This window comes from Macrobrachium rosenbergii, chromosome 10, assembly GCF_040412425.1.
Source record: "Macrobrachium rosenbergii isolate ZJJX-2024 chromosome 10, ASM4041242v1, whole genome shotgun sequence".
Lineage (NCBI taxonomy): Eukaryota > Metazoa > Arthropoda > Malacostraca > Decapoda > Palaemonidae > Macrobrachium > Macrobrachium rosenbergii.
Genome location: NC_089750.1, coordinates 61,345,291 through 61,361,435, shown reverse-complemented (window position 1 = coordinate 61,361,435; position 16,145 = coordinate 61,345,291). Strand labels below are relative to the sequence as shown.

Below are 16,145 nucleotides of genomic sequence, written 5' to 3'. Positions count from 1 at the left end.
GTTATACATACATATACATATACATATATATATGTATAAATATTATATATATATATATATATATATATATATATATATATATATATATATATAGTATATATATATATATATATATACAGTATATATATATATATATATATATATATATATATATATATATATATATATATATATATATATATATATATATATATATATATATATATATATATATAGTATATATATATATATATATATATATATATATATATATATATATATATATATATATATATATATATATATATATATATATATATATATATATATATATATATATATATATATATATATATATATATATATATATATATATATATATATATATATATATATATATATATATATATGATCAGTCTCTTGTGATAATACATCACCTTCAGAATATGTCACTTTGTCTTCTATTCTATTTCCTCTGATAATTTAACTCACATCTTACTAGAAAGCAGGGCTTGTCACCTTTGCGTTCCTGAAGCCATATTTTGTGTTCAAAATGAATGACCATTAGTCTACATAAACTCTATTTCTTCATCTTTTCAGGCGCATAATCATTCATGTGTATTGTAAATTACTTCAGTCTTCGAGACAATGAACTGTTCATTTAATTTTCTGCAAGTTATCAGAAATTCGTAACTCTTAATAAAAAACAATGAAAACTTTACAAAATCCCTAAACACGCAAGAGAGTAAACATCCTTAGTTACCAGATCCAGTTCAAGCACTATTAACTTCAAATATCCCTCAGCCAGCAACAATTCCTTAAGAACCTAAGAAACGGTAAAATGTTGTGGTATAATATTTGAAAACCTTGTTTTGATTCCTGACGAGCAATGAAAACGATTTGATTTCAGTTGTCCACTGCATGGCGTTTGAAAAAAGTCAGAACCGAACGACGAATGAGTCTTGCAGCGTCTGCTCCCATTCCGAATACAAAAATACGGCTCCAGAGGAAAAGGGATGGATCTCACTCAAGGCAAGTGTTCATGAAAATTCCCATTTAAAGCTACTGGAATGTCAATGTTTTGGTGCCCATCTAAATAGACTAGTTATCACCTGCTAGTACTAATTTTCTTTGGGTGAAAACTTGGTAGGTTACAGTTTTTTGCAACCTGGTTATTTTTGTTTAGTTAAAAATTCTTCTTATGGAAGATTGATCTTATTTTTAGTGTGAAGAGAAAGCTCGGTCTGCGTTTGATAGAGCAGATCTAGAGAGAAAATAAAGCAAACCCTCTGGGTATCTTTCAATCCCTTTGTGCTCCCAATCAGTTTTCCAAAGGCTTTTTAAAGAATCACGATCTTTTCCGGATGGATGTCCTTCTGAAATGATTTCAGTGTTAAATATTCATTTTTCCAGTATATGTCGCATTTACGAAATTCTGTCTGAGTTGAATTAGACCAAATCTACAGCCTAGCGGAGGGATGAGGGAAGACTTTGCGTTGATTCATATCTCACAAAATTCCCATTTCTAATGCTAGTTATTCCTTTAGAGTTTAGATTTATTACAACGTTTGGTTAGGGAAGCGCTATCAATGGGGAAGACCATCAGCGTGCACCTCATTTGCTTGAAACCAGCGAGCGAACTCGAGGCTCTAATTGTTGACGAAACCTCAAAATGATGAATAATCAAAATCTTGTATCAGCCGTGGATGGCGATCACATTCGTTGAGGATAAAAACCTTCGTGATACGGACCACCATAATTCTAAATCCTCCTCACTGTACAGAAAAGGTGGTCCAGATGTGTGGCAGGTGCCTCAAGAAGACAGTGGATGTCTACGGACATCGCTTCGTCCTCAATAGCACGCGTCAAGGAGACATTTTCCGCTCGGCTTGTCCCGTCAACCACAAGTCTACTTTCGTCTCTTGGACATGCAGACATGACAGCACTTGGGACGCTCATCCTGACCTCAGGTAAGAGACTGGTCGAAGAACCAAAATGATATTTCAAGGAAGGTCTTGCCTTGGAGATGCTTATTTTTTCCTAGATACTTTTTCCTAGGATAAAATTGATTTTCAAATAAGTACTTTTCCTTGGTAAAAGTTTATTTTTCCTTGATATTTATTTTTCACCTTGATGATTTTTTCAAAGATTATTTTTTGATGCGAAAAGTGTTTCTGGTTAATATTCTTGTTTTGAACAGTATTTATTTTCAACTGGATATTTATTTTTAAATTATATTTTTAATTGATACTTATTTTACCTTAATAGTATCAATATTTACCTGGATATTATTTACTGTTACCTGAATAAAATTCTATTTTTATTCTAAAAACTATTTTCACAAGGAAGATATCTCTTTTTTTTTCCCTTAGATTATCTTTATTCTTACCAGAATAATTATCATAAATACTTGAATAATAATGATTATTATACGTTAATACTTGCACAATATTTACTACTACCTGCATTTTTTCCCAGGAACTTATAGGCTACTTACTTTTACCCAGAAAATATTCCTATCCAACTTGATAATACTGAATCCTGAGTGGACAATAAATCCTAGAAAATATTGATTTCTACATAAATAATATGTTTCTAGAACTTGTCGATTTGCATTATTACCACGATTGCCTGAACAATGTTAGTCGAAGCCTCGACGAAACTAATTTTGCCTGTATGATTTTATTATGAGTGTGTATTTGGATGCACCTTTCTAAAACAGACTTCCGGGGTATTAAAGCATGACTTTCACACTTTATGTGCGGGGAAAACTTGACAGTGAATCAGAATGGTCAGAAGATGTAATGTAATATTCATAAGCAATAATAAAAATTTACTGATGACTTTTTTCAGAGTATGCTGCCCCAGACAATGAACGCCATTTTCTAAAATCTGCGGTTTATTATGAGTTTTTCTGAACTGCTGTCGCGATAGATTACATACTCATGTCAATGCCAGGTCCGGTAAAAAAAAGGGGACGTATTCAGGGTGTCCAACCCCTATCCCGGCCGCCTTCCTCCCAAGTAACCCCCCCCTCCCCGACCCCTCACCGCCCAAGGAAAAAAATAATACCAAGACTCGATGAAACTCAACGCAAACATCTAGCAGTCCGGAGAAGGCTCGAACGATAACAAGTCGAGACGAGACTCCAACGAGTCTTGTTTCCCAGACACTATAATTGTAAGCCTCCCACGACTTCTTTCCAGCGTGTGCCGTGGTAACACTGCGTTATTCCCCGTGCCAGCTGGTAGTACGACTTTGGGGCCTCTCGAAAATATCACGACCCTGATCAACAACATCCAGAATGTCGACCTCTATCCAGCGGAAGCTGTAACGGTGTTGGAAGGAGTGGCGGAGCTTCAGAGAAAGTTCCAGGAAGAAGATTTGGAGAAGAACTTCGATGCTGCAGATAGGGTTAGTTGAGAGAGAGAGAGAGAGAGAGAGAGAGAGAGAGAGAGAGAGAATGAAGCCTTAGATATGAGGATTTGATCAGCGAGTTACACACTAATGGAATACATCAACAATTTTTTCATCGTCTTAGAAATATTCAGTACATAAACATAAGTGATTGCAATATTGAGAGTCACTCTCTTCATTTAAATAGACTAGAATTTACCTTTTTTTTTTTCTTCGCCCCTATCTGGATCTGAAAGAAAACTTTCAGAATCAGCGTCTGATCATGGTATATAGAACTTCGTTCGGGCTATATGTTCATTTTAACGCATGCTTGTGAGCGCTATTAGGTAAATCCACAGGTCTTAAACTCGATTATTACATTGTCAGCTTCTACAGGCCTTATTCACACAGACAGTCGAGTCCGTCGCATTTTTTTACTACTGTTCTTAAGAACAAGAGTCCGTGCTGGCACGTTCAGTTTAATCTACCAACAGCAGTAAACTTTCCAAGAAGGATGTCTAGAAATTTAACTCAGTGTTCTGTTGAACTTTGTGGGAGAGTAAACTCATAAAAAAGGTTCTTTGCTGCTTCTTTCCAAGAAGAAAGTCTAGGAAAGTAACTCAGAGTTCTGGAAGAAAGTTTACAAATGTGACTGAACAGTCTGACTGAAGTTTTTGTAACAGAAATCATATTACTTTCCAGTCTGTCTGAACGTTCTTGACCTCTTTTTTTTTTTTTTTTTTTTTTTAGCAGAAATAATATTACATTCCAGTCTCTCTGAAAGTTCTTGACCTCTTTTTTTTTTTTAACAGAAATAATATTACATTCCAGTCTCTCTGAAAGTTCTTGACCTCTTTTTTTTTAACAGAAATAAATTACATTCCATGAACGTTCTTGACATTACATTCCAGTCTCTCTGAACGTTCTTGACCTCTTTTTTTTTTTTTACAGAAATAATATTACATTCCAGTCTCTCTGAACGTTCTTGACCTCTTTTTTTTTTTTAACAGAAATAATATTACATTCCAGTCTCTCTGAACGTTCTTGACCTCTTTTTTTTTTTTTTTAACAGAAATAATATTACATTCCAGTCTTTCTGAACGTTCTCGACCTTTTTTTTTTTTAACAGAAATAATATTACATTCCAGTCTCTCTCTGAACGTTCTTGACCTCTGTTTTTTTTTTTTTTTTTACAGAAATAATATTACATTCCAGTCTCTCTGAACGTTCTCGACTTTTTTTTCTTGACCAGTCTCTCTGAACGTTCTTGACCTCTTTTTTTTTTTTTTAACAGAAATAATATTACATTCCAGTCTCTCTGAACGTTCTCGACCTTTTTTTTTTTAACAGAAATAATATTACATTCCAGTCTCTCTGAACGTTCTTGACCTCTTTTTTTTTTTTTTTTAACAGAAATAATATTACATTCCAGTCTCTCTGAACGTTCTCGACCTGTTTTTTTAACAGAAATAATATTACATTCCAGTCTCTCTAAACGTTCTTGACCTTTTTTTTTTTTTTTTTTTTTTAACAGAAATAATATTACATTCCAGTCTCTCTGAACGTTCTCGACCTTTTTTTTTTTTTAACAGAAATAATATTACATTCCAGTCTCTCTGAACGTTTCTTTTTTTTTGAAATAATATTACATTCCAGTCTCTTTTTTTCTTTTTTTAACAGAAATAATATTACATTCCAGTCTCTCTGAACGTTCTTGACCTCTTTTTTTTTTTTTTTTTAACAGAAATAATATTACATTCCAGTCTCTCTGAACGTTCTCGACCTTTTTTTTTTTTAACAGAAATAATATTACATTCCAGTCTCTCTGAACGTTCTTGACCTCTGTTTTTCGCAGGGTTCATTCTTCCGCTCAGTGGTTGACGTGGCTGCAAACGTGCTCAGGGAGCCAATGTCCTTTGAAGTCAACAACGCCGCAAGAGGAAGGATGCTTTCATCCGCGCAAGATTTACTCACGAACTCATCCCTGAGGTTCGGGGAGAGGCTGCAGCCGAACACAGCCGTCACATACAAGCAAGAGGGAGTGCGTAAGTTTACGCGGTTTAATACCGTCACCGACGATGTCACTCCGCTATCGAATTCCGTGCGCCAAGGAATTACTTTTCCCCTCTTTGAGTTGTTGCTCTTCGCTTTCCGTATGAGAATCGGGCCGACGTTTGGAAGTAACACGCCTATTATTATATTATTATTATTATTATTATTATTATTATTTATTATTATTATTATTATTAAAATAGTTTAACCAGGCCACTGAGCTGACTAATCAGCTCTCATAGGGCGGGCCCGAAGGATTAGGATGAAATACCAGGTCTAGGCCTTAGGCCTACAACTGGGACCAAACAGATCATTCGCATGATGATGAAGAAATGAAAATGAAGTTTAAAAGAAAAAACTGTATAACGAACATGCTTTACTCTGAAACGCATGTATACAATAAAGGAGTCCTTCAACTTGCAATGCAAGATGACATACACACACATATGTATATATGTATAGGTATCAAACACACACACACACACACACACACACACACACACACACATATATATATATATATATATATATATATATATATATATATATATATATATATATATATATATATATATATATATATATATATATATATATATATATATATATATATATATATATATATATATATATATATATATATATATATATATATATATATATATACATACATACATAAACACAAATAACAACAGAATGTTGTACGTAAATAAAAATGATCAATAAACTACTAGGGAATTGTTATGCTGGCAAAAAACCGTGAAGTTCACCATAAAAGAAATTGTTTACTGCCTTTTAAAAATACCATTAGAGCCTCTTTTCCACCATGACAAAAATGAGCATTTTTAACCTTTTTCTGCAGACCTAAATGGTTTGGTGAGAGCTGATGTCTGAGGCTTCTTTGTGTACCGTAACTCACTGTCGAGAGACTCACTTTGCCTAATTATTTAGTTTGTTGGGTGTAAGCCTTCATAGTGCTACCATCGAGTTTATTTATTCATTCATCTAGTTTATTTGAGAGCTAGGACGCTAAAACACTTTCCTCAAGTCCGGGTTTCGGGCTGAAATTAACAAGTAATTTGTAAGTCAAAATGGTAAATATTTTTTTGTTTTGTTTACTGAAATATGCGAGCATAGTTTCGTCTGGTTTTTCACAAGACTTAGTTTTTCCGAACCTTCCACTCACATTGTCCTTTTTTAGGCAGCTTCGAACGTGCATTTCTTTTTCAATTATTTGAGGTAACCTCAGTGACGGTGATTTTTTTTATTGCCTTCTTGTTTCGTCAAACTATAAAATCTGTCTATTTCACCAGAATTGTGAGAGAGACAGATTTGATACTTTGCTGAAACAAGAAGACAATACAAAAAAAAAAAAACCGTCAATGCGGTTACCTTAAGTAATTGAAAAGCACATTCGACACTGACAAAACAAAAAAAAGGACGTGTCAGTTCTTCGTTGGGTGGATGGATGGAGCTGTCGCCTGGCACGCTGTTGGCCTAGGGTTCGACTCTCCTACCCGGCCAATGAAGAATTAGAGGAATTTATTTCTGGTGATAGAAATTCATTTCTCGTCATAATGTGGTTCGGATCCCACAATAAGTTGTGGGTCCCGTTGCTAGGTAACCAGTTGGTTCTTAGCCACGTAAAATAAATCTAATCCTTCGGGCCAGCCCTAGGAAAGCTGTTAATCAGCTCAGTGGTCTGGTTAAACTAAGATATACTTCCTTTCGCAGCAACAGTAAACGTCTCATTTGATTGTTCTTACGAATAGCTAGGAATCAGAGCTGTGCTTGTTACACATTTTGGTAATATATCTTTAAAATCTACTGGTCATTTATTACTAGTTATGTATGTGATGTTGATAACCATGATGATACGCCATGAATCCTCGGTTATAATTCCCAATGAAATCCAAATAAAAATCCAGACAGGAGGAAAAGGATGAATTTCCTCTATCCAGCTTCGAGCCTCAAATCAGCGCTCACGTTTACGTTGTCGTAACCTTCATGTTTTCGAACTGAGGTGTGCTTCGCTCGCGCTGTTTATTTCATCTATATTATTCTACACGTCTGAAATGAGGTTCCCCGTCTAGGTGTCGGAAATGAAGGATTATGTTATTAAATAACTCCCAAAACTTTCGATGATGGCTACACTGAGGTAGTGGCTGAATTGAAAAGCTCTTTAAAATTTCAGAAACATTACAATTTTGTACCTTTGAGCCGTTTTCGCGGCGCCAGTTTACGTAAATCAGTTGGCCAGTCTTCGTCTACATGTTTCATAAACTTTCTTTTTGCCGTAAGTAGCAAACACAAGGTCTTGATTGGATATTATAGCACATTTCAGCTCTTGCTTTGTCCTCTGTTCTTAATAATGCAGACACACTAACCACACTCGTAAGTCATTGGCTAGAAGGTAATTAAGCAAGGGGATAAAACGGTCACCATTCTGCCACAGAAAAACACCAGAAATGATGATAGGCTTTCTGTCATGTAAGAGCAGCCTTCTTGTAGAACAACGCAATGCGCATTAGCCCATAATAACGTCATGGGTATGGGTGTGGTATCATGCATCATGGAGAATGGTCCGGGCCATCTGCGTGTACCACGATTAGCAATGAGTCATCATCACATTATTTCAACCCACCGAGTCTACGTTTGGCTCTATGTTCGGTTACTGCACCACCATTTTGTATCAGATCAGTGATCACTACGGAATCTTAACATCACATTGCGTACAAAGAAGCTTCGAAACTCTTTGCTTTCCTCCAAACTCCCAACTACTATAACCTTCCATCCTTCAAAATACAGGTCTATCGTTTTCTTTGCTGCATAGCCACACCTCTCGTTTTCTTTTTCTTTTTTTTTATTTTTGACCCTGGGATAGACGGGGTCATTATACTATCCTCCCCGTTTCCCTTACTTTAGAAAAAAATGGAAATAAATATCTCCTTTGCAGATGTGTTCGTGGAGAAGAGGCCCGCAGCCCATTTCAGAGAAGAGAGGAACCGCCTTTTGTTACATGAATACTCCCATACCACCAGTATACTTTTACCTGAAGATTTCTACGATGGATATGAAACAGCTGAGAACGGGGACCAATTTGTTCTGGTACAGAAAACAACCTATAGGGATCTCCACACCAGATACAATCGCAATCTGAGGTAAGCGTTTACTCTGGGTCATCAGATGTACGATGCATAAAAGAACGACATTTACTGGAGCTTTTCGTTCATCACAAGTGTTTGTGCATTAAGTAGATCCTGTGTATCTAATTAAATCCTGTTCTCAGTTTAAATAGTCCATTTGCCGCCCCATTGACTTCTGTAGGGAACCTACGAATTTTCTATAGTACATGGTTTTATGTTTGATATGCAATCCTAAGGGTTTTTTTTTTTTTTTTTTAAGTATACCTTAGTTTAACCACACCACTGAGATGATTAACAGTTCTCCTAGAGAGGGCTGGCCCGAAGGACTAGACTTATTTTACGTGGCTAAGAACCAATTGTTTACCTAGCAACGGGACCTACAGCTTATTGTGGAATCCGAAACACATTATAGCGAGAAATTAATATCTATTACCAGAAATACTAATTCTTCATTGGTCGGCCAGAGATTTGAACTCGGGCCTAGTAGAGTGCTAGCCGAGAACTCTACCGACTCGTCCAACGAGGAACTCAATAAATCCAAGGTATTTGAGGTGGGTTGTCAGAATAACAACCTTGGGCATTATTTTCTACGTACACATTTATGCCGCCATTATCTCAAAGCCTATTTTAGCAAATACCGTTTTACCGGAGAATCATAATGAAAATGTTTTGGTGTCTAAACCCATGTTTTCAAGGGCAAGGATTAACATAAAGCCCTTAAATATGTTACCTTATGCATATTTAGTATAAAAATTAATAACCCAGTTTGTAGTAAATAACTACATAAAGCACATGAATAACGATAGTGATAATGGTAAGAGTGTGTAAGTGGCTAGTTCTGTAAGAGTTTCTCTCTCTCTCTCTCTCTCTCTCTGAGACAGTGAGAAAACATTCAATGAAATATCAGCATATATGGATGAGTTAAGAAAGCATCCAACAGGGAAACACTGGGTTGATAATTTTATCAAACCAACTCTATTAGTTCATCAGTTCCTTCGTGCAGAAAGGGGCGGGGGCGACTGGCTATTTCAACAGCTTTGCCTTGAGCGAATGTTGCCCTATTTTTTTTTTAGTGCAGTATGTCTCCTGGTATATCTCCTGGTACTTGCTAGAGATGCGCAACTTGCCAGAACACGTTGAGACGTTGAGAGGTATGACATTATGACATTATCCCCAGAGCTTGTTAGTGAATGGATTGACTCATTTCCCATTTCTGCTTTCCTTTCGGATGCCATGGAAAATTTATATTCAGAGCAAGTCTGTACATCATCAATGCAGGTGAAACACAAAGAAGAAGGTAATAAAAGAAAAGAACTTGATTCTGATGATCGTTCAAGGATTGCTGCTGAATTAGATGAACATTCCCATCCACTTGAACTTGACAGTCTCTTATTGTGTAATATAGTGAATGGTAAAGTTGCACCAAGCGAAGTCAATTTACATGATGTATTGCAAATTGTGGAGAAAATGGTAGCATCATTCCGCAATTCACTACCATCTGGACTTCACTCAAAAGTTTCCAACTCAGTAAAAATTTTGGAGCAACTAAAGCTTGGCATCACAGTGGGAGACCAGACTGTTTTTGACTTGGAAACCATTTTCTTACGCCTTCTCATGGTAGGACAACAACTCCAGCTGGAGTGGGAAAACATTTTTCAGTATGAATTATGTGCAGTCCCATCATCTCTTATTGATGAGTATGGTTGCTTACGCAAAGGCACTAAATCTCCTCTTACCAAACGTCTTGGTGTTCTGCAACTGTGCTTGTTGACAGCAGGAAGAGTTGCCTCTCTAAATAGCCCCCAAACATTGTGAAAAGATAGTGCGATGACCTTTCAATCAAGGACCATGAGAGACAGCGACGTGGTAGTGAAAGTACTACAAACTACAACCTTACCCTTACCAGTCAACTCCCCAGTAGGGATGCCAATATGAAGAACAAAAACAACGAAAAAGAGGCTTTCAGCATTCATATCCTCTATCAGCTTCGGCAGTGATACAACTTTAGAGAGTCAAAGTAGTGGTGCCTTATTACACGAGGAAGCTGATATTACAATGATCACATACTTGCTACAAGTAGCAGAAAGCAACAAAATAATCGGAGTTCTTAGTAATGATACTGATGTGCTGGTTCTGCCAATTTACTGGGTTTGGAGAGCTGAATTGCATTCAAAATGTGAAGTCCAAATGGACTGTTGGAATGGAGAAATCATTGATATAGATGAAACTTGCAAAAAGCTGGGTCTTAAATGTTTGCAATTGTTGGGCATGCATTCACTGACCGGTTGTGATAATGTATCATATCCATTCAGTAAAGAGAAAATAAGTGCTCTAAATATCTTGCTGTCAGGAAATTTCCCTGCACTGGATGAAATACTTGGTGAGGAAAATGCTACCGAAAATGATCTTAAGAAAGCAGGACAGGAATTCTTTGCAGCATTGTATGGTATGCCCCAGGGGATCTCGATGAATGCAGCCCCCCATAAGATTTACACAAGGAAAAAAGGAAAACCAATGCGAATCATGGCCTTGCCTCCCACAGACGCCAACCTGTTCCTCCATGTACAGAGAGCACACCTTCAAATGATATTATGGAAAGCGGCTGATCAGCCAGGACCCCCAACAGTAGATATTGAAAACTTTGGATGGAATGTGAAAGATAAAATATCATCCCCTGCTACTGCTACTATTCCACCAGCCCCTCCTGGTTTGACAAACGTACTTAGTTGTGGCTGCAAAGCAGAAGGCAAAGACTGTAGTTATACAACTTGTTCTTGTCAAAAAAGTACACACGCAGTGTGTACTGCGTGTGTGGAGGTGTGGATGGATGTTATAACCATTTCCTGATGAAACTACTGTAGATCAGCTGGAAGAAACTGATGGTTCTGATATCTGCGGTGTTGATGATAATTAGTTAAAACAAATAATTCTCTTGACTTTCGTCTTGCTTGCAAGACTCGTCAGCATGTTTGTCTTAACCATTTTTCATGTCTGTCTAAGCCTTTTTTCTTATCTATGTATATATTAGCAATGTTCATGAAACACACTACATATGTATCTTAAGAGTAATTTTGGCCTTGCAAAGTACTTTATTGCCTTAGAATTGTTAATTGCTTACAGTAGTGGTCTAATTTTTTATATTCTTATGAAGTTTAGCCTATCTAGTAAATTTTCAGTTTTACCAAGTGTGAGACTTGTTTTGTTTTGAATCAGTTTAAATCCATTTTACGTAAAGAATTTGTCACTAACATGCTAGAAATGCAAGATACAATATATTTAATGCTATTATCTTCATCCTTGACCTCAAAAACATGGGGTTAGGCACCATTATCTTCTCATGTCCATGCTTAGATCCAGAGTTATTGAGAAAAGTTGTCTTTTCCCTAATGGCGGACTTTTCTGCCTTATAACAAAAGTTGCCCAAGGTCGTCATTTTGACAGCCTCTCTAAAATATCAAGAAAACATCCAAGGAATGCAAAGAAACCAAGAATCTTGTACTTTAGAACATTCATTGGTTCACTATGTTGGTAACTCGACTAAGAGGGCACGCGCTGGAATCGCAGTTAATAATAGTCGTTCGCTTATTTCACTTTCAAAGTTACTCTGGATATTAATTTTACATAGTTTGAATTTTTGCGTGAATTTTACAAAACATAAAATAAAGATAATCTGTTCTGAACATATTCTGTACATGGGAGATGTGTATCCTAAAACTTTGCCTAATATGGTATGACTAATTTTATACTAATCTTCTAGATATTTGCACATCTTTTGATGCATTTTTTTCTGTAAAATGTCCAAAAAAACACTTGCACTTGCATTTCACGAACACTTCTTGCGATGCAAAACATTCTTAAATTAATTTGATTGTATATCCAGTGAGATCTCTCTCTCTCTCTCTCTCTCTCTCTCTCTCTCTCTCTCTCTCTCTCTCTCTCAGAAATTAGAAATTAGACAGAAAATGTGAAATGTATTTGCCTTAACTGACGAATAGTTTATTTTATGCAGCAACATCGATATCGACTTAACGGGATACATCGACTATAAAAGTGTAGTGAATTCTCATGTCATCGGTGTCACAGTTGGATCCGGAAAGTGGGAAGCAAGTAAGTGACTATCTCTCTCTCTCTCTCTCTCTCTCTCTCTCTCTCTCTCTCTCTCTCTCTCTCTCTCTCTCTCTCTCTCTCACTTCCCTACCTACTGAAATAGTGGGATCCCCCAGCCCTATTCCCTCTTCTGTCATTAGTGTTTCCCCTCAATTACCAGTGTTTCCTCTCCCTTAATTACATAGTGTTTCCTCTCCCTTAATTACGTAGTGTTTCTTCTCCCCTAATTACCATCGTTTCCCCCCTTAATTACGTAGTGTTTCCTCTTCGTTAATCACATAGTCTTTCCCCTCCCTTAATTATGCAGTGTTTCATCTCCCTTAATTACTTAGTGTTTCCCCTAATTGCGTAGTGTTTCCCCTCCCTTAATCACGCAGTGTTTCCTCTTCCTTAATTACATAGCATTTCCTCTCCCTTAATTACTTAGTTTTCCTCTCCCTTCATTACCTAAGGTTTCCTTTCTCTTAATTACGCAGTGTTTCCGTTCCCTTAATTACATAGTTTCCCCTCCCTTCATTACGTAGTGTTTCCCCCTCTCTTAATTACAAAGTGTTTACCCTCTCTTAATTACCAGCGTTTCCCCTTAACTACATTGTGTTTCCCCTACCGTAATTACGTAATGTTTCCCCTCCCTTAATTACCAGCGCTTCCCCTTAATTACATAGTGTTTCCCTACCTTAATTGCGTAGAGTTTCCCCTCCCTTAATTACCAGCTTTTACTCCCTTAATTATGTAGTGTTTCCCCTACCTTAATTACGTAGTGTTTCCCCTCTCTTGCTTACGCAGTGTTTCCCCTCCCTCAATTATGTAGTGTTTCGTCTCCCTCAATTACGTAGTGTTTCCTCTCCCTTAATTACGTAGTGTTTCCTCTCCCTTAATTATGCAGTTTCCCCTTTCCTCACTTATGCAGTGTCTCGCCTCCCTCAGTTACGTAGTGTTTCCTCTCCCTTAATTACGTGGTGTTTCCTCTCCCTTAATTACGTAGTGTTCCCCCTTCATCAATTATGTAACGTTTCCCCTCTCTTAAGCAGCGTTTCCCCCTTTAATTACGTTGTTTCCCCTTTCTTAATTACGTAGTGTCTCCTCTCCCTTAATTACGTAGTGTTTCCTCTACCTTAATTATGCAGTTTCCCGTCCCTCAATTGCGTAGTGTTTCACTCTCCCTTAACTACGTAGTGATTTCTCTCGTTCACACTGAATTGGTGACTCTCCTTCCCAAACTATTCCATTTGCCGTTTACCTACTAATTCTGTGTTTCCGTTCTCCCTATTTATACTGGTGTTTTCTCCTCCCCTATTAGTATGTCCCTAGCGGTACTTGTATGAGCTCCCCTTCCCCTGTTTACAGGGGAGTTCCTTCTCCTTTTAAACTAGTGTGTCTCTTCCCTCCCACTATTGCAGTTGTTTTTCCTTTCCCGCTACTTACATTAGTATTTACTTTTAGGGTCTCCCTCCCAATTGACAGTGGTGTTCCCGACCCCCAAAAGCGCCCTTGGTAAGCAGTGTTTCTGTTTCCCTAATGACAGTAAGCCTTCCTCTCACGTTCGTTTTTTTTCTTATAGGTGATGTTTTCATTGTCTTTCAACACGACATTTTTAAATTTGTTTCATTTCCATCTCTGTAATAGTAATTAATCTAGATTTTAAACGTTATCTTCGTTCAAATTCCTTTGTTTAAAGACTGATGCAATTCCCCCAATCCTGTTTTGTTAAATCATTGATTTTCTTTTAAAACTTCATTCCATTTCCAGCTATACAATATTAATTAGCATCGTTTAAACTAAGTCTTTATCCAAATTCCCTTGTCTCAAAATTGATGCAATGCCTCCCCAACGCTATTTTGTATTAAATCAAATTTTCCTTTAAAACTTTATTCAATTTCCATCTATACAACACTAATTACTCTCCTTTTTAACCTAGATATTTGTCCTAATTCCCTTTTCTCAAAACAGATGCAGAACTTTATGTAATTTCTATTTATATAACACTAATTAGTCTCCTTTTTAAACTCCACCTCTGTCAAAATTTTCTTTTCTCAAAATTGATGCAATTCGCCCTAACCCCATTTTTCGCTAAATCATGGATTTTCTTTTAAAACTTTTATTCCATTTCCATCTATATAGCATTAATGAGTCTCGTTTTTGAACTACATTTTTGTCCTGATTCCCTTGTTTCAATACTGATGCAATGCCTCGCAACCCAAATTTATTTTCTTAAATCAATTACTCTCTTCTGCCTTCGCAGCCTCAGACCAACTCGTCCACATCAATTCTAGCCACAACTACTACGGCGAAAGTCTTCGCCTGAGTAACATCAAGTGTGTTTGGTGGGACTCTTCGGGAGACGATTGGTCTACGGAAGGCTGCAGCCTGAACTGGACCACCGCAGAGTATAGCGTCTGTCACTGCGATCACCTCACGAGTTTTGCTCTGATCATGGACATCTACGGCTACAGGCCTCCCAAATCCTCGTCACAAGTGAGATCCTCCGGGGAAACTAGTAGTGATGATAATGTTGGCTTCCTTGTAACACGGTTGTTGTTTTTTTTTTTGTGATGATTCCGGGATAATTTTTGCTCATGCACACGAACATTCTAACACATATACACTCACACGCACACACGCACATATATATATATATATAGATTATATAAATATATATATATATTATTATATATATATATATATATATATATATATATATATATATATATATATATATATATATATATATATATATATATATATATATATATATATATATATATATATATATATATATATATATATATATATATATATATATATATATATATATATATATATATATATATATATATATATATATATATATATATATATATATATGTATATATATATATATATATATATATATATATATATATATACTGTATATATATATATATATATATATATATATATATATATATATACTGTATATATATATATATATATATATATATATATATATATATATATATATATATATATATATATATATATATATATAGTCATTTTGTCCTGTCTTTAAGTCATTAAAAAACAGCTTAGGGTGATTATATATATATATATATATATATATATATATATATATATATATATATATATATATATATATATATATATTATATATACAGTATATGTGTGTATATATATATATATTATATAAAACTTAACACTTACGCAATTGTTCTGTGCATTAATGCAATTAAACATTGGACCCCATTTAAACTGGATGGTATCTAGCAGAGATATTTATTCAGGACATGTTACATGCTTTACACGACTATCTGTTCTCATCGTCTGGTAGCGGATTCTATGTCTACCATACGATGAGGGCAGTTAGTCCTGGAAAGCTTGTAACTTTTCCTGAATAAATATCTCTGCTACTAGATACCATCCAGTTCAAATGAGGTCCTATTATATATATGTACACATATATATATA

General features: G+C 35.7%; 1 protein-coding gene across 2 annotated transcripts in view; it reads left to right on the top strand.

Annotated features, from left to right (window-relative positions):
• Positions 1-16,145, top strand: part of LOC136842683 (adhesion G protein-coupled receptor L3-like) — a 58,878-nt gene that overhangs the window by 29,785 nt on the left and 12,948 nt on the right. For both annotated transcript variants that reach the window (XM_067110341.1, XM_067110342.1), the window contains 7 exons: positions 890-1,011; positions 1,763-1,949; positions 3,186-3,393; positions 5,231-5,420; positions 8,384-8,588; positions 12,583-12,680; positions 14,923-15,155. In XM_067110341.1, coding sequence (XP_066966442.1) covers positions 996-1,011; positions 1,763-1,949; positions 3,186-3,393; positions 5,231-5,420; positions 8,384-8,588; positions 12,583-12,680; positions 14,923-15,155 — 1,137 coding nt within the window. In that variant the 5' untranslated portion in view covers positions 890-995. The remainder of the gene's footprint in view (positions 1-889; positions 1,012-1,762; positions 1,950-3,185; positions 3,394-5,230; positions 5,421-8,383; positions 8,589-12,582; positions 12,681-14,922; positions 15,156-16,145) is intronic.